Source organism: Hyperolius riggenbachi, chromosome 6 (assembly GCF_040937935.1).
Source record: "Hyperolius riggenbachi isolate aHypRig1 chromosome 6, aHypRig1.pri, whole genome shotgun sequence".
Lineage (NCBI taxonomy): Eukaryota > Metazoa > Chordata > Amphibia > Anura > Hyperoliidae > Hyperolius > Hyperolius riggenbachi.
In genome coordinates this window covers 60,795,219-60,814,830 of record NC_090651.1, presented here as the reverse complement: position 1 = coordinate 60,814,830, position 19,612 = coordinate 60,795,219, and the positions used below count along the sequence as shown (strand labels likewise).

Here is a 19,612-nt window from a genome sequence, read left to right as displayed (position 1 = left end):
CCTAGGTTTAGAGGACAAAAACCAGGGGGAAAAAATATACTAAACCTGGTGCATCTATGGTGCAGGGGCGTCTTGTGGATGTTCTGCCCAATTATTATGTATCTCTTGTGTCCTTCTTGTACCTTTTGTTTCCTTCTGTGTCCCCCGGTGTCCTCCTCTGTCCCCTTTATGTCCTCTTCTATCCCTTCGTCCTCTTCTGTCCTTCTTGTGTCTTCTTCTGTCCCTCCTGTGTTCTCTTCAGTCCCTCCTGTACCCTCTTCAGTCCCTCCTGTACCCTCTTCAGTCCCTCATGTGTCCTCTTCTGTCTCTCATGTGTCCTCTTCAGTCCCTCCTGTACCCTCTTCTGTCCCTCATGTGTCCTCTTCAGTCTGTCATGTGTCCTCTTCTGTCCCTCACGTGTCCCTTTCTGGCGTACGTTAAAAAAGGGCGTCGGGGAAAAAAGGGCGCAGGGTTTTAAACGATAAGCATGAATAACGTTTAATTAAAAAAAAATTGTGCTATATTTCGTTTAAAAATAATGTTTTATCCTACTAATATAATAAATGGGAAATCACGCAAAAATGGCTGAACGGAAATTTGGCACACACATAGTACATTACCTGGAATAAAGTATAGGATACTTTTTATTCCCATAACCAAAAAGGGGGCGGAGACAAATACAAATTTCACTGGAAAATGTAAACTGCAGCCATTCTTACACTGTTGCAGGGTTCTCAAACTTTGCACAGTTGGTCGTTAGGTGACTGGGATTAATACTCCAAAAGGTGGGAGGAGCCTACAAAAGCCAATCATAATTAACCTATTGATTTTCATGGGGAATATTTACATTGCTGCCATTCTTGCACTGTTAATGGCACAAGCCTCAAACCTGGTACAGTTGATCATTGCGTGACTGGGGTTCAATTTGAGAAAGGAGGGTGGAGCCACAAACAGCCAATTAGATTTGTTTCATTCCAATGCAAATTAGTGATGCCAAGCACCGCAAAGCTCACAAACGTGGTAATTGAGTAATTGATTAATTGTGTGTGAGGGTTAGAAAAGTGGGCACAGCCAACACCAGCCAAATACATAAGCGGGCAACGCGGGGTCATAAGTGGGCGGAGACAAATACAAATTTTACTGGGAAACTGCAAACTGCAGCCATTCTTACACTATTATTTGTAGGGTTCTCAAACTTTGCACAGTTGGTTACTGGGTGACTGGGATTAATATTCAGAAAAGTGGGTGGAGCCTATAAAAGCCAATCAAAAATTACCTATTGATTTTTCAGGGGAATATTTCATTGCTGCCATTCTTGCACTGTTAATGGCACAAGCCTTAAACCTGGTACAGTTGATCATTGGGTGACTGGGGTTTAAATTGATAACAGGGGGTGGAGCCACAAACAGACAATCTTATTTGTTTCATTTTAATGCAGGTTATGGATGCTAAAAACCGCAAAGCTCACAAACTTGGTCATTGAGTAATTGAGTAATTGTGTGTTAGGGTTAGGAAAAGTGGGCGCAGCCAACACCAGCCAAATACATAATCGGGCAATACTGGGTCATCAGTGGGCGGAGACAAATACACATTTCACTGAGAAAATGTAAACTGCAGCCATTCTTACACTGTTAATGGTAGGGTTCTCAAACTTTGCACTATTGGTCACTGGGTGACTGGGATTAGTATTCAGAAAAGTGGGTGGAGCCTACAAAAGACAATCAAAATTCACCTATTGATTTTCAAGGGGAATATGTAATTGCTGCCATTCTTGCACTGTTAATGGCACAAGCCTTAAACCTGGTACAGTTGGTCATTGGGTGACTGGGGTTCAAATTTAGACAAAGGGGTGGAGCCACAAACAGCGAATCAAATTTATTTAATCTCAATGCAAATTATTGATGCCAAAGACCGCAAAGCGCACAAACTTAGTCATTGAGTAATTGTGTGTTAGGGTTAGAAAAAGTAGGCGGAGCCAACACCAGCCAAATACATACCCGAACAATGTCAGGAAATCAGTGGGTGGAGAAAAATACAAATTTCATTGGGAAAATGTAAACTGCAGCCATTCTTACACTGTTAATGGTAGGGTTCTCAAACTTTGCACAGTTGGTCACTGGGTGACTGGGATTAATATTCAGAAAGGTGGGTGAAGCGTACAAAAGCCAATCAAAATCCACCTATTGATTTTTAAGGGGAATATTTAATTGCTTCCATTCTTGCACTGTTTATCACCTGTATCTGGTACACTTGGCCATTGGGTGATGTGGCTTCAAATTCAGAAAAGGGGTGGAGCCACAGCCAATCAGATTTATTTTATTTCAATGCAAATGATTGATGCCAAAGACCCCAAAGCTCACAAACTTGGTCATTAAGTAATTGTGTGTTAGTAAATATGTACCCGGGCAACGCCGGACGTCCAGCTAGTAAAGTTATAAATCATTAAATAATGTGTATGAAATCGGCAATTGTAAAAACGTTAATCTTCCCTGTTTAAAAAGTGAAATGTATAATAACGTTTTATAAAAGATTAATAAGAATTTTACTAAAGCCATACCTAACTCTCATACAGAACCCTCCCTGTACCTACCCCTAACCCCTAGACCCCCTGGTGGTGCCTAAACCTAAGACCCCCCTGGTGGTGCCTAAACCTAAGACCCCCAGGTGGTGCCTAACCCTAAGACCCCCCAGGTGGTGCCTAACCCTAAGACCCCCCTGGTGGTGCCTAAACCTAAGACCCCCCTGGTGGTGCCTAACCCTAATTCCCCCCTGGTGGTGCCTAACCCTAAGACCCCCCTAGTGGTGCCTAAACCTAAGACCCCCTTGGTGGTGCCTGGTGCCTAAACCTAAGACCCCCCTGCTGGTGCCTAAACCTAAGACCCCCCTGTGATAGATAAGCATTAATAACGTTTGAAAAAATATTGTGCTGTTTTTTGTTTAAAAATAATGTTTAAAAAATTATAAATCATTGAATAATGTGTAATCATGAGAAGCAGTTATAAAACAGTAAAAGTCTCCAGGCGCCGCTTGTAAAACGTTATTTTTCTCCGGCGCCATTTTTTCTTGTTGGGCGCCCATTAAACGATATTTATTATGGAAGTGAATGGCGGCGCCCTTTTTGTCCACTTTCATCAGGCGCCCGAATTTACTGTTTCCCCCTTTCTGTCCCCTTGTCCTCTTCTATCCCTGCTCTTAAGGCCCGGTTCACATCTGCGTTTTTCTTTTTTGCAGAACCGGCCGTACGGATCCGGCCATCTGGATCCGGGAAAACGGTCCGTTTTTACAGCCAGTGTGCTGTAAAATGCCCGTTTTTTATAGGTTGCTATTGTGCTGCAAATCCTTTTGTTTCCGTTCAGCTGAGCAAAACCGCCCAGGAAATTAGGTCCTGCAGCATTTTTTTGTCCATTCCGAACCGTACGGCCGGTTCCGTTGGCAAAAGCTAATGTGAACTGGGCCCAATACTTCTGTGAATTGTCCTCCATCCATGCACGGCCGGCTGCTGCTCTAAGCAGGACACAGCAGGCATATAAGAGGACATGGGGACACAATGCATGTGATAGTGGTGGATGGAAATTGTGGGTGACACCTTTGCGCCAGTCTGAATTGTATTATTTGGACCATAAGACGCACTGCCTTTTTTCCCACACTTTTGGGTAAAAAAAACGTGTTGTGTGGTCCGAAAAATACGGTATTTTCTATACTTCCTTTTTTATCTGGATAATACATTTCCTATACCTTGCCAGTCTTCGTTGTGGACAAAAAAATAGCAGAAAAATATCCTGTCAAAAATTTCCTGGTGCAAAGTAGAAGAAAACCATCCCTGTAATTTGTCTTTTTGAAAAATCTCTCTGTGTTGTGGTAATCACTGCCAAGCATAATGCTGGATGTATATCTGGACAGCCTTACTGTAACCGCCTTGTCTATTATGTACGTTTCTGGAGACTCATCAAAGCCTTGCTGCAAATTGCTTTCAGATTGTTGCTCCCTCTGGCTAAAATTATATCCTATAAAAAAACAACCCTCTCAAGAATCTTATACCAGTGTGTAACGACAGGGCAAATAAAGTTCTTCTCTAACCACCAATCAGAATCCTGATTCCCATTGCTGAAAAAGGGTTCACACCTGGCAGGTCAGGTGCACCACATAATATAATGGGGGTTTCTGCTGCTGTTATGGGCATGCTTGATTTCCATGGATTGGCAAAACTTGCATATTGTAGATGAAGCAGATGGTTTGGGGGCTCAACACCAAACGCCAAAACTGGCCACCGCTGTAGCAGTAATGCTATAGAGATCGGGGCGCATAAGGTTAATTAGGGGTTCTGGCGATCCGTTTATCCACTTGTCTTTGCTCCAGAAAATTGTCAGTGCTGCATCCATTTTAAAAAAATGCGCATTCCTATTTGAATGAGGATTTGGAAGTTTTTTTTACTCTGCACGCAATACAATATGGATGCAGCTTATTGATTTTAATAAGCTGCATTTCTGCATCCAAAAAACGCTATGGTTCGGCTGCATTGGAAATGGGCCCTTAGGCCTAGTGCACACCAGAGCGGTTTGGATACGGTTTGCGATCCGCTTGCGGATGTGGAAACGCTTGGGTAATGTATTTCAATGGGCTGGTGCACACCAGAGCGGGAGACGTTTTGCTGAAACGCATACTCCCGGGCTGCTGCAGATTTTGGATTGCGGATGCGTTTCTGCCTCAATGTTAAGTATAGGAAAAACGCAAACCGCTCTGAAAAACTGCACTTCAGAGCGGTTTGCCAGGCGTTTTTTTGTTACAGTAGCTGTTCAGTAACAGCTACTGTAACAATACATGAAATCTACTACACCAAAAACGCATCACAAAACCGCAAAATGCTAGCTGAAACGCTACAGAAAAATAAGAAAAAGCGTTTCAAAATCTGCTAGCATTTTGCAGATCTGCTAGCGGTTTTTGGTGTGCACTAGGCCTTCCTGCCTATTTAAAGGAGCACTATAGTGAAATGAGCTAAAAATAGAATCCAAAAATAATTATATTGAACATTAATAAAGGCTTAGGAAGAGTACCAGTTAAATAAAATTGTTAAAAATAATTAATTTAAAATGTTTAAAATTAACATAAAGTCCGTCAGCAAATCTTCATGTGGACAGCCTGTGGATGAGCTCACTCTGGCCACGGGGGAAGAAAAATCCAGGCTCATCAATGAAGAAGTAGATCCCGTTTTTGAATATTAGATTTGGAGTTGGATCATCTCAACTTCATCTGAAGAGCGTTTAGAAAACAAGGAATTGGTGATATAAGGCTCCATTTAACAGAATACATAGTATACGGGATTGCGATTTTGCGTTCATTGCACATATAATGTATTTTAATGGCATTGCACTTGACCTGCAGTTTTCTTTCTTTTTTTTTTTTTTTTGTATTTTGTGATATTTCTGTACTTTGAGAACTGCCCTCAGAACTGCATTTTTTTCGCATACGATGTGCAAATCGCATGTAATGTAAGTCAATAAAAACAAAGAAAAATCACTTTCAGAATTTGAAAAATGTAATGCGGTTTTGAAGTAAATAATTTATTTAGCTGACAAAAGCTGCGGGACATGATACCTCTGTGGTATGGGGGCTGCTGTCTTGTTTGCGATCCCAATTTTGAAAATGATCCTACCTGCATCTGACATTATTTTTCTGGGGCTGGGTGCACGCATGGCTGTGCATGAAAGGGCGAGTTTTCTGTCATGTGCGTTTTTAGTGCGTTTTTGGTGCATTCGCGTTTTTCTTTTCACATATGCATTTTGCAGGAGTTTATATGTGTTTGCTGTTCGCATATACGGCGTTTTCCATGCGTTTTTCAATTGCGTTTTATGCAAATCACTATGAAGACAACAGGAAGCAGAAATACATCAGAACACAATAAAAAAAAAACGCATATAAAAATGCATGAAAAACGCATACAATTGCGTTACCATTGACTTTTTTTGATGCGTTTTTGAAAACAACAAAAACCAGCATTTTTAAAAATGCATGTTTAAAAACGCATATGTGTTTTTATATGCATTTTTTTGATGCAGCCCATTGACTTCCATTAGCGGCAAAAACGCTGCGTTTTCCACAACGCTAGCGTCTCTGCTAAGTGTGCTCCCAGCCTGACTCTTAACAGATTATTCATAATCAATGCTGGGAGTTCGTCAGAGTTTGAGGGTTTCTGTTTGTCCACCTGCTTCTTGAGAACTGACCACAAGTTCTCAATTGGATTAAAGTACCCCAGAACCAGATATTTTTTAACATGTTTTTAATCCTAACTTACGTGTGCTGCACCATCCACAGCCTTCAGCACCCCCCTGGGGACCCCGCACTGCTCAGCTGTAATCTCCGACTAAGCAGAATGTTGAAAATGGGTAGGGAGGAAGTGGCAGTTCCATTCCCTCAAGCCAATACCTTGGATGCCCCCAGCTGATGGTTCGATGTTTTCTGCGCAACCAGTGCGACGTTCCATGCGCACTGAGTGGTGCTAAACTTTGCGCGCTACATTAGCATGTGAAGCTTAATGCGACCTAAAGCACTTTAGGAGAGTTAAGGGCCTTTTCACAGGCGTGCTAACACTTAGCACGCTTTTGTGAATTGAGTCCCTTGTATTTATTGTTTCCGGATTTTTTTCCGGATCAAAAGATGGAAGCGCTCTGCAAAATCGCTTACAAAAACGCCCACAAAAACGAGCAACCACGCAGAAAATTGGCGGAAAACGCTTTTGAAAAAAAAACAAAAAAATCCCACCGCGGACGGACACACGAGCCGAACGCAATGTGAACAAGGCCTTAAAGCATTATATAAATATATAATAATAATAATAATATTACACAGATAAAAATAAGCTCTGAGTTACCACCCAGGACTAGCTATTTTTGTGTAGAGTTGGTCTTTAGATTCAGACTTTCAGCTTTGCGAGTTGTCACAGATCTGCTACTACAGATTGCCCCTCCTGGAAGCCTGGGAGGGCGTCCCGAAGCCAGGTTATGCTGCTATGTATCCTGATGTCCCTTTTACCCAGCTGAAGTGTATGGAATAGGAACTGTGTGTACATGATTTATAGAGAAACATCTGGTTCCCAACTGGCTGAGACAGGCTGACCCTCCAGTCACTCCGCCAGTAATTCATCATTCCGCTACATCAAATAATCTGCTGAGTGCTAAAATGTCATTTGTTTTTCATGGGGAAGGAAGGATTATTTCGGTGTATTACCAACGTGTCTCCGATTCCCTCAGTATCACCAAACTCCTCTGTTCTATTCCTGTAGTACTGTGCTCCGAACGCTGCCCTTTAAAGGATACCTGAATTCAGGGAAACACGGGGGCTGCCATCTTTCATTTTTCAGCCTGCTGTTTGGCTGTTAGAGCTGGTGCACACCAGAGCGGTTCATGAGCGTTTTTAACAAAGCGGTTTGAAAACCGTTTGGGTAATGTATTTCAATGGGCTGGTGCACACCAGAGCGGTTTGTTTTTTCCACAAACGCAAACTCGGGGGCTGCAGCTTTTTTGTTCCAGAAGCTGTTCAGTAACAGCTTTACTGTAACAATATTTGTAACCTGCTACACAAAAACGCACCAAAAAACGCTAGGCATGTTTAGAAAACCTCTCTAAACATGCCTAGGAATCGCTCTGTAAGGCCTGGTGCACACTGAGCGTTTTTTGGAGCGATCCGCCGGCCGCATCCACCTGTAAAAACGCTTGGCTAATGTATTTCAATGGGATGGTGCACACCGGCGGTTTGAGGTTTTTAGCTAACCGCAAACGTGCCTCCTGCTGCACGTTTGCGGTTTGCTAAAAACCTCAAACCGCCTGTGTGCACCACACATTGAAATACAATAGCCAAGCGTTTTCATTGGCTGATGCGGCTGGCGAATCGCATACAAAATCCGCTCGGTGTGCACCCTCCCAAATATCGTCTCTCTGCTCCCAAAACCGCTAGCGTTTTGACGATCTGCTTGCGGTTTTGGTGTGCACTGGGCTAAAATCTGCTTCATAAACCTCTAGCATTTTGCGGATCTACTAGAGGTTTTTGGTGTGCACTGGCCTTTAGGCCTCGTTCACATTACAAACGCGGACGGGCACGCACACGGAACGCAACGCGTACGAACGCACGCCATCTGCGTTTGTATGCGTTGCGTGGCTGATCCCATCACTGAAAAGTGAATGGGACAGCCACGCGTTTTGGCACAGGCCCGGAACGCATACAGTGTGAACATCAGACAGTGCACTCTATGCACTGTCTGATGTTGTGCGTGTCGGCCACCTGCACGCGTTTCCAAAACGCGGCTGGAAACGCGTGCAGTGTAAACGGGGCCTTAGTCTGATCTTTTGGCTTCAGACATTTGTAGAGCAGCCAGCAGACCTATTATCCTTCCTCACCTCAGTACAACTTTCCTTTTTTTTTTCCTTAGCTTCAGTTTTTATTTATTTGTGGCTAATATGCAACAAGTATTAATTTCTGTCCGTGTAAGGAAAATTAGGACAAAACTGGTGCGAAGGTGGAGCAAATGCCCAGATCATTGATTTTGAGCAACTGCTCCACTTTTGTACCAGTTTTACACCAATCTTCCTTGTACTGCATTTTATAAATCGGCCCAAGTATGTTTTGGCTGAAGTTCTACCTTATAGTGACTGCAAATACAAAATATGTCTTAATTAAACAGGAACTTTACTGAGTATAACTTTATATTAAATTTACAATATATTAAATTTACTTTATATTGAAATTATGTTTACATATAACTTTAGAAATTGTTTAGTCCATGTTTGCCCATTGTAAAATCTTTTCTCACCCTGATTTACATTCTTAAATTTAGGTGGCTAGTGCTACATCTCTACTGCTGGCAACATGCATCAATACAAAAGGTTTGTTGTGCGTTCCAAAGTGAACAGAAATCACACCAGGGCCATATGCAATTAACTTTTTCTCCCTAGTTTTCTCCTAGAAGATAATTTTTCATGTTGTATTTAAAATTATTTTTCAGCACTTTGCAGTTACAAAACATATCAAAGGTAGTTGAAAAAGTACTGTCAAAATTATTTTAAGTGTTTTCTTGCTTGCTGGCGGTTTAAAGGGTATTTTGTAGACAAGTTAGGCCCAGGGCACATATTGTAACGATTGTGGAACTTTCTCCGTGATCAGCGCACAACGCGTGCGCTGACACGGCGGAAATCCTCCACAAGCGTATATTTGCAGGCACCCAGCAAAAGGTGCTACGCACCTGTAGAGGGAAATTCCTGTCGGCAGATGGCGCTGGGGAGTGCAGAGGAACCAATCTTCTGTACCTCCACAAATGCCAGACAGGAATTGTACGAAGCGCATAACGCAATCGCAAGAGAGGCGATTGCGAATGAGATTGAGCAACGGGACAGGTTGTATGTGTGTGCGCCAATCCAGTCGCCACCCTGCGACCGCGCACACACACACAACAGCAGATATGAAATAGGAACGCGATCGCGAGAGGTGCGATCGCCAGACGTGACACAAGGCAGATCAGAATAGAATACGAGGGTAGCAAAGGCACAGCAAATACAATGAGATACGAAAAATAACAAACGCTAGCTAACCGCGAACACCGCACTCATTCGCAACAGTGCACGCGGTTATGCGCTTTCTCCACGTGATAAGCACAATAGAGACAAGCACGCCTAACTAACCATCGACAGACAAACATGAAACAGAGGACGCGAGCGCTTGCTTAACGGTTACCTCACCGAGCCTCCAGCAAGCGTAGCAGACAAGACAGACACACGAAAACAGGGACAAGCGAGAGATAGGATCCACAGCACTAGCGAAAAGTGGCCAGCGCGATCCAGGTACAGAGTAGCAGAACAGAAGGATCCCCAGCGCTAGCGAAAAGTAGCTAGCGCGATCCCAGAAGACAGAACAGAAGGATCCCCAGCGCTAGCGAAAAGTAGCTAGCGCGATCCCAGGAGACAGAACAAAAGAGATAGCTGGTAGCAACCGCTGCACCAGCTATACTCCAAGAACAGAGATCAGAACCATTTCCTGTCGACCACCTTTGGGACTGGACAATGGCTACAGGCAAGACAAGACAGAACAGGCAATACAGATAATACAACCTGACTGGGCTAGAAGGGGAGCCTAAAGCAACCCCCAGGAATTAACTATACTAGATAGCAATGGCTGACACTCCAGCAGTGTCCATCAGGAACAGACCATGGAAAGGAAATGACCAGCAAAGCCTTCTGGGAAACATAAAGCTCTTATAGTGCCAGTCATCAAAGAAGGCAGGTAGGGGATTTGCATAACAAATGTATGCAAATTCCCCAGCAAGAGAACAGACCAGAAACTTGCAATGGAAAGACAGGTCTCTGTTCCAGAGACCTGCAGCCCACAGACTAGAGGAATGGACAAACAGCTGTCTGCCTGTGCAGCCAGCTGAGCGGATCATCACACATATACAATTAATTTTTCCCCTTAGTTTTCTCCTAGGAGAGAATTTTCACCTTCTCTTCACTCAGCACCTTGTAATTGGAAAAGTATCAAGAAGTAAGGAAGGCTCTCTAATCTATTTGATTATTTTCTTGCTTGCTGGTGGCATACAATTGGCAAAATGGGAAAATAAACCCTAGGGAAAAACTCAGGAGAAAAAGGTAGTTGCATTTGAGTCCTGGGCCCATATGAAATTCACTTTTTCTCCTTCGTTTTCTCCTAAGTGATATTTTCACAACACCTCAATAAAATGCTTTTTAAAGCCACCAGCAAGCAAGAAAATACTCAAAATAATTTTGATTTTCACCTACTACTCACCTACTCTTTCACCTACTTTTGATACTTTTTTAATTACAGAGTGCTGAAAGTTTTTTTCAAAGAGAAAATGAAAAATGATCTCCTAGGACAAAACTCAGGTGAAATAGGGAATTGTATATGTATCCTGGTCTCCCAGAGTGCTCTGAGAGAAGAAGGCTAGGCCTAGCCTGTGACATCACTGGGAGGGCGGGGTTAGTTACCAATATACTGCAATATATAGATATAGGAAATGTTTCTACATTTTGATACTGAAACCAGGATAATTTTCCTAAAATGAGATATCCTATATAATATATTATATTCTATTATATGTTGTTGCAATGCCTCTTTAAGAGCACGACCAGATATAATGAATGATACCATAAAGTGTAAACGCAGATACAGACACCAGTTCAACTGGAAAAATATTTTTTTAAAAATTGACAGCGCGTTTCGCGGGTCATGGCCCGCTTCCTCAGGTCAATACAAAAAATACCTTAGCCGCATAAGGAGTAGAGTGTAGGTGCCTGTATAGATAATAAAATGCGTTATCAATTCTTTTTAATAAATATTTTTCCAGTTGAACTGGTGTCTGTATCTTCTGGAGAGGTAAGCGATTAACTCTCATTTACATGTTATGTTTTAAAATTTTAACACCCATATAATTTGGGCGACTCCACCCTGCCCTTCTATATGCGGCTTGGAGTTGGCCCAATCAAATTCAACAGGAAGTGCATTTCATTGGCTCAGATACAAGCTGCATACTGAAGTGATGTGCAACTCATTGAGCATCTCTAGTCAGTCTAGAGCCTCCATAATTTTCCTATTTCATGTTTATCTGAAATCTGATTGCTTTGCTTCTATGAAGCCGTGTTAGAGTGCTCCTTTCCTTTTTCTCGCTGCCCTGAGCTTTGCTGCAGCTTCTGAGGACAGCGGCCTCCGCGGCTGACTCCTAGCTGGGAATATCTGTTTTATTTCTGTTTATCAGCATGAGTTCTGGTTATTTTTCCTCTGTCTGCCCAGGAAACCAGGTCGTGTCTCCAGGAGAGTGTGTCGGGAACAAGCTCACACCGGAGGCAGCCAGCGAGCTCGGCCTTCCGCAGGGGATCGCAGTGGCTGCCGCGCTGATAGACGCTCACGCCGGCGGGCTGGGTAAGTTTATACCTGGAAACTCTACACATGAGTTATGTAACAGTTGTACAAACCATTTAGTCATTTCAGGTTACTGAAAATTACTTTTCCGTTTCACAATGCCAACTGCGGTCTCTGTGTAAATAAAAAGAGAAAAAAACAAATTAATATGCTTTATACTTGGACTGGAATCCCCAGAATCCTCATTCCCCCAGCTTCTGTAATTGGCTCACTAACTGTCTCAGAGGTCTGCACCTGTCCCAGGTTACCTGCATCCCGCTGTGTGGAGTAGGAAGTCCCTGACAATGTCATCTTCATCTAAGATATTGCACTGGAGGGGAAAGGTTGAAGTCTTTTATGAGATATTTGCAAAGGTTTCTACACATCTAAATTGTTACAAAGGGCTGAACATATGTTGTCTTCAGAAAAAAAGCAAACAAGATGTAAAGTTTGTCCCAAAAAAAAAAAGTTCGCTCTGTTTATGCAGTAATTTAAAGAACAACTGACCTCTGGCAAAGCTTTCTGAGGTAATCCACATACCTATGAGCATCGTCCGTTCCTTTCCTTGCCCCCTTTGCCGACATACAGACTTAAAACAGCTCCACTGAAAGCAGTAACAGGTGGATCAATATACAGGGCTGTTCCTGATTGGCTCAGCATCATCACATGGTTATGACTGGCTGCAGTGGGATAAGGCATAGGCGGCCCTTTCCAAGAAACTGCAGCCACAGCTCTGAGGCTTTATTCATATCCAAAATCGAAATCGCTGATGGCAGCGATTTTCGATTTTTTTGCGTGTTTTTTTCCCCTCCTCCTGGCGCTTAGCTGCGCGCTGTGATTTTGTATAAAGTGTGTTTCAAAGCGCTTTTGCAGAGCAGTTTGTTTTATCACTTTCTGACGCAAGTCGGGAAGTGAACTCTTTGACCCAGAAAAGAATAAATACATTGTACTTATTCTTAAAAGCGCCGGGGAAACCGCTATACAAAGCGCATTCCGATTTTCCTATACCTTCCATTGAGCAAAAATGCTCAGAAAATAGTGCAGGCAGCGCTTTGCTGAGTGTATCTGAAACAAACCACTCAGATGAGAACACTCTCATAGGGAATCATTGCACAAACTTTTTAGGGTGATTTTCAAAATCGCCGGCGCTTGAAAAAAGGGCACAAACGCCCTAGGTGTGATCGAGCCCTGAAGGTCCACCCTGCAGGAAGTGGCAGCTGTTGAAGGGGCCTATGTGCAGATGACAGAAAAGGGGTTTCCTTTCACATCAGGTTATCAAGGAGCTTCAGCTCAGTTTCTACACGACTAAAGGATCATTGGCCTGGATGGTTGCAAAATATATTTTTAAAAGATGAAAATTGAAATTTGTAAAAGAGAATGTGGAAATATTGCTATAGATGAGAAGTACCATCTCTAATCTCTAGTTATAATAGGACTCTCTAAAATCGAACACTTTCATTTCAGTGCAGGAGATTTGGGCGCAGCCGGCACCACCATAGGCGTTAATAGGAATTACGGGTATAGCGGCGCACAGGGAGTAACTTCAGCACTGTCAGAAGACGGAGCTGAAGTTACTTATAAAACACTATAATTCGGCCTCCAGCAATTGCTGGAAGCCGGATTATTTCATTCCCCACCATCCATGGCGGCCTGGAGGGGGTATAGTATGTAATGGGCTCTGCCTCTGACACAGGAGACCTGGGTTTGAATCTCGGCTCTGCCTGTTCAGTAAGCCAGCACCTATTCAGCAGGAGACCTTAGGCAAGTCTCCCTAACACTGCTACTGCCTATAGAGCGCGCCATAGTGGCTGCAGCTCTGGCACTTTTAGTCTGCCAGGAGAAAAGCGCAATATAAGTTTTTGTCTTTAACGTCGCCGGGAACTTGTGCAGGAGCAGGATAAGCTATACAGGCTGTATCCTGCGCCCAAGTCTCCCAGCGGTGATTCCTCTTGTACTCCTCTAAAATAGCATTGTTCCTGAAATCTTTACCTTCCAGAGCGCTCAGGACTGCAGACTGTCAAAGTTCTCAGGGAGAATCAATGTCAGGTTGCACCCCTATGTGTGGGAATGCCCGTCAATGATTGCCGTGATTAGGGGGATCCATTCCTGGGGGGACCTGGGAACGTTGAAGGTCGTCTGTGGCGGAGGAAGTGCTGACAGGCTCAGGAAGTGCCTAAATTACAATCATTTTCCAATAACAGAGAGCGGGGCGAGCGAGCCATGGCCGCAGCAGGTATACACTGGCCCTATAGTTCCTCCAGAGCTGGAGAGAACAGCTGCTTTTCGGGCCTGTGTCGCAGTTAATCAGGTATTCCGCCGCAGCTGTGCGGAGAACTGATTCTTCCATTTAATTGGTGGTTATAAAATGCAATGCTTACACAGCTGGCCTAATTAATTCTCCATTCCAGCATTGTACGGGCCCAGTATTCTCTCCCGCCCAGTCAGGCACACAGGCACGGCCACATCTTGTAGGTAACACGTCCTCCTCTGAGGCGTTCGCCTGTAGTGGTCAGCAAAGCCATCACTACAGACAATCAGATCATGAAAAGCACTTGCGCAATATTGAGCATGCATGTCATGTCCACTTTACATTGCAGCTAGGCGCCTTTCCAGCGCATCTGATGCAAATCACTGGCTCCGCATTTACCATGTGTTGTTGTGCAAATCTTCACATCTGGATTTTCTGCAGAAAAAAAATCAGCCAATCAAAATTGAAAAAGATGCGTACCAGGCTGTAGTTCAGGGGTGTCAATCTCAAATGCAAAGTGTGCCAAAACACTGAGGCTGAGTTTTGGGCCAACCTCAGTGGCCACCTCCCTCGCTTGCAAAGTTCCCTGGTGTCTAATGGCCTTCCTCCTTATCCTATACAGTTCTCTGGTGTCTAGTGGCCCCTGTACTTACCTTCCTCTAGATGGTTCCTTGGTGTCTAATGCCTCCTCCCTTACCTATACAGTTCCCTGGTGTCTAGTAGCCCCCTCCCTCCCCTATACACTTCACTGGTGTCTAGTAGCCCCCTCTCTCCTCTATACTGTTCCCTGGTGTCTAGTGGCCCCCTCCTCTATACAGTTCCCCGATGTCTAGTAGCCCCTCCTTCACCCATATAGTTCCCTAGTGTCTCCCTCCCTTCCCCATACAGTTCCCTGGTGTCTTGTGGTCTCCCTCACATCCCTAAAAAGTTATCTGGTGTCTAGTGATCCCCCTCACACATCTAAACAGTTCCCTGGTGTCTAATGACACCCCCCCCCCCATACATTTCCCTGGTGTCTAGTGCTTACTTTCTTCCTTCCCGTATGACTTCCCTGGTTATCTAGGGCTTCACCCCCAATACAGCTTCCCTGGAGAAGTGGGAAATGTGTTGCTCTGCAGGCCAGATTTGGCCCGCGGGCTAGAGTCTGACTTGTATGTTGTAGTTGGACTAAATGACACCATAAAATTAATAACCATAGACTATGATGGCACTGTAAACTGGTGGTTCTCTGTGTAGGCCTATCTTACACAAACACAAAGGACAGATTTATATGGCCCCGTCCATTGACCTAAACTTACCCATACTGATTTTTGGACACATGGAAGTGATTACCAGCAAATACTTGTGCACCATTATGGTAGTAAGCCAACAAAAGTTTGGTACACATATACATTTTTGATTGGCCAATGGTAGGCCAATTTTTCTAGTTGCATGTAGCATGAGGGCCAACAGATCTTGAATACTATAAACAGATGTAAACAAGAAGAATACAGAGGCAACAAATGATATAATTCAAAGCACTTTAAAACTAGGTAAATTTAAAATAAAGAACAAAGGATTTTCAAACTATCGCTTGTTCTTCTTTTTTTGAATCTAAAGTTAGTGTAAAGCCGAAAAATAGTCAGATACTTACCTATAGACAGGGAAGGCTCTGCAACCTATAGAGCAGTGGTCCTCAAACTAAGGCCCCCGGGCTGAATGCGGCCCCCCAAGGCTTTTTCACTGGCCCCCGAACACAAAATGTATAACTTATAGATATGGCCCACGGCACCATTAACCACTTCACCACTGAGGGGTTTTACCCCCTGACCACCAGAGCAATTTTCACCTTTCAGCGCTCCTTCCATTCATTCGTCTATAACTTTATTATTACTTATCCCAATGAAATGAACTATATCTTGTTTTTTTCGCCACCAATTAGGCTTTCTTTAGGTGGGACATTATGCCAAGAATTATTTTATTCTAAATGTGTTTTAATGGGGAAATAGGAAAAAATGTGGGAAAAATTATTATTTTTCAGTTTTCGGCCATTATAGTTTTTAAATAAAGCATGCTACTGTAATTAAAACCCATTAAATGTATTAACCCATTTGTCCCGGTTATAAAACCATTTAAATTATGTCCCTATCACAATGTTTGGCGACAATATTTTATTTGGAAATAAAGGTGCATTTTTTTCAGTTTTGCATCCATCCCTAATTACAAGCCCGCAGTTTATAAAGTAACAGTGTTATACCCTCTTGACATAAATATTTAAAAAGTTCAGTCCCTAAAGTAACTGTTTATGTTTTTTTTTTTATTGTATTTTTTTTTTTTTTAATTACAAAAAAAAATAAAAATTGGGGAGTGTGGGAGGTAATGAGTTAATTTATTGTGTAAATGTAATGTTTGTATATGTAAAATGCTTTTAGGGTGTAGTTTACTATTTGGCCACAAGATGGCCACAGAGTGTTTGTTTACATGCGACCTGTAAGCGTCCGGAAGGACGCTTACAGGAAGCAGTAGGAGGCTGGGAGACTCACAATGATCTCGCTGTTTCTGAAAGAAGCAGCAGATCATTGCGGGGCTTAGATCAACGAACGGGAATGGATTTTCCCGTTCATTGATCTCCGGGCGAGCGGGCGGCGGTGTGCACGAGCGGCGGGTGCGCGCGCACGAGCGGCGGGAGCGCGGACAGCGGCGGTAGCGCGGAAGGTACGGATTTCTCCGTCCCTGGTTTTTTTAGGAGGGAAAAAAGGGGCGTAGAAATCCGTACGCGTGGGGGTAAAGTGGTTAAATATCAGCGGCTCTTATATAGAACAGCGGTGCTGGCACCACCCATCCACATACTGTAGAAGCCAGCGAGCAGTCATTCTCTGGCTTCCAATCCAATTCTGCATCAAGTGACAGTGCTGACCAACAGGTTGTCACCTGGGTATGCTTCACTGTCTGGTGCACAAAGACGTTCTTTGGGTGCCGCATGACTGAATGGCTGCTGCTGGGAGTTCTACTCCGGGCATGATTGGGTGGAATCAATCAACCTAGATTAAATTTAATGTTTTTCAACATCATTTTATGTATGGTCCGGCCCCCCAGCAGTCTGAAGTATATTGACCCAGCCCTTGACCGAAAAAGTTAGGGTACCCCTGCTATAGAGCCTTTTACTGTCTTCTCTTGCTCCTCTCCTTCCAGCGTTGTCACCCTGTTGTGTGTACTTGGTTAATTGGTGAAATACACGTCTGTGAGCTTTCTGGAGGCTTTGAAGGCACGTGTGTCTCCGAGTGCTTCCAAAAATGGGCGGGTCCGCACTGCGCACACTTCTGAATCCACCCAAGGTGGCAAATTAAATGGGGGTGACAGTGCTGGAACAGGGTAACAAGAGAGAACAGAGAAGGCTCCATAGGATCCAGAGCCTTCCCTCTCCATAGGAGAGTACTGTATCTGACCTTTTTTTCGGGCTATGACCAGCAATTAGGAGGTAAGTCAACCACTAACTCTTTTTAAAACGTTTTTAATTATTGCATATCCTTTGGCGCCTCTGTGCTCTTCTTATTTCTATAGTTCATCCACCCTTGGTGGAGGGTTGCACCGCAGGCCCATCCCTCAAACAGCGACTATTTTATCCCAACAGGGTTTGCTCTCCCTGTATGCAGATCAATTGGTTGCCCATTACAGTGTCCACTTTTGTGAGTATGGGTCTGATGCACCAAAGCGCAGTAATAATGCCGTGTACGTACAGCACGCAGCAATATTGCTGTTACTTCCGGCAGCGTGTATCACGGGTTACGCTAGGAGCGTGACACGCAGTACTTGACTAGCGCAACTGTTGCTATGGTACTAGCGGTAAAGCTCATCAGTAACTTTACTAAGTGGTATATATTACCGCTCACAGGATTTTACAAAGATACTTTACTATGCTTAGCTCTCTCCCCCTATCCCCATCCCTCGTCTCCCCCATTGTGAACTGATTGGGTAGGTAATCTCCCATACATTATGCAAGTGGTAGAATTGGCCAATCAAAATTGGATATGTGTACTAGGCTTTACAGCAGTTCCAAACACAGAGCCTGCTATAATCTCTTTCAACTGAGCTGCTACATAATTATTATTATTCTCAGCTGCAGGAGATATGTTTGACAAAAATGCTTGGCCATTGTCTGCCATTGTCTGTGGTAAGCTATCAGATGGTATATTTGGGGTTCCGGCTGAAGTTGGGTTTTATGTAAATAAAACATTACATTAAAGCGGACCTGAACCCAGAACTTCCACTCTGTTCTAAAAGGTAAGCAACAACATAATAACCTTTAAAGAAAAAATGCCCTTGTTGCAGCTGATACAAATCCTGCAATAAATATGCAGTGTGTCTACTTCCTGCTTTCATGGAAGCAGACAATGGGTTAACACTCTTTATTTACAAATTAGCTGCTCTGGCATGGCAGAGGAGATGCCTGAGCTGACATGGCTGAGAGATCAAATTACAGTGGTGATTAGTCACAGTTGAGGGGGAATTAAACTCTAAAAATAGGGGGGCTAAACTCTCTAAATACATACAGGGTGCATTTCTCTATGCTTTCCTTCTGTCCTGTGCAAGAGTTCAGGTCCACTTTAATCCTCTCTGCCTTGTGTGCTGTGCAGCACCATCTCACTGTTTTGTTTTTTCCTTGATAAGGAGTGATCGGCGCAGACGTGACGGGACACAATCTCCCTTGTGATAAGGAGCCAATCACGTCGCGACTGGCCCTGATCTGTGGAACATCGTCCTGTCACATGGCGGTCAGTATGGCTCAGATAAGTCCTGTGTGTCACTGCGTCCAGCAGCATTCTGCGTGTCCTCAGTTCACCCTCCAGTATGTTTCCCCCAGACCGGCAGCCCTGCTCTGTGAATTGTGCTGTGTGTGTATGTGAGGTCACAGTGGCTGCTCTGAACGCTGTCTTCACTCCAACAACCCGTGAAATTGTGTGTTTTTTATTTATGTCTCATCTCTATTAATATCAGCTCTAGGCAGGATGTAGAGAGACTGCGGGGCATCCCAGGGCAGTCTGCTTCCCTACTTCACTCAGAGATTCCACATCGGGCTTCCAGATTAAAGCGGAGTAGTTTAAAGTGCAGCTTGTTCTTCTGAGGAGAACCTGTTAGTCTGGGTCTGATATTAGTCTCGCATGAGGGATCACTTTGTTTAGATCATATCTGTCAGCGTTTCCCAACCGTGCGTATTACGCCAGTAGCCTCGTATGCACAGGTGGGCTGATTAGGCTAGTCCACTCTGGGGCAATTCATTGTAGCGTACACGGAATGCAATGCAAAGTGACCAAGAAGGACATTTGAGGTGGCATGGGATGTAATACATGCACCTAAACAACTTACGCTAGGTACACACCATACAATGTTCTGTTAGGTTTTCTGTTATGCTGGGAATACACGGTACGTTTTTCAGGCTACCCGATCAATTCCCCGCTCGATTTCGTGCCCGATTCTCTTATCTTCCATTCGTTCTTTTTCTTATCTTTTCCCATT

At 43.8% G+C, this 19,612-nt stretch overlaps 1 protein-coding gene across 5 annotated transcripts in view; it reads left to right on the top strand.

Annotated features, from left to right (window-relative positions):
* Window positions 1-19,612, top strand: part of FGGY (FGGY carbohydrate kinase domain containing) — a 339,037-nt gene that overhangs the window by 144,718 nt on the left and 174,707 nt on the right. For all 5 annotated transcript variants that reach the window (XM_068239391.1, XM_068239395.1, XM_068239393.1 and 2 more), the window contains exons 7-8: window positions 11,764-11,892; window positions 18,767-18,870. In XM_068239391.1, coding sequence (XP_068095492.1) covers window positions 11,764-11,892; window positions 18,767-18,870 — 233 coding nt within the window. The remainder of the gene's footprint in view (window positions 1-11,763; window positions 11,893-18,766; window positions 18,871-19,612) is intronic.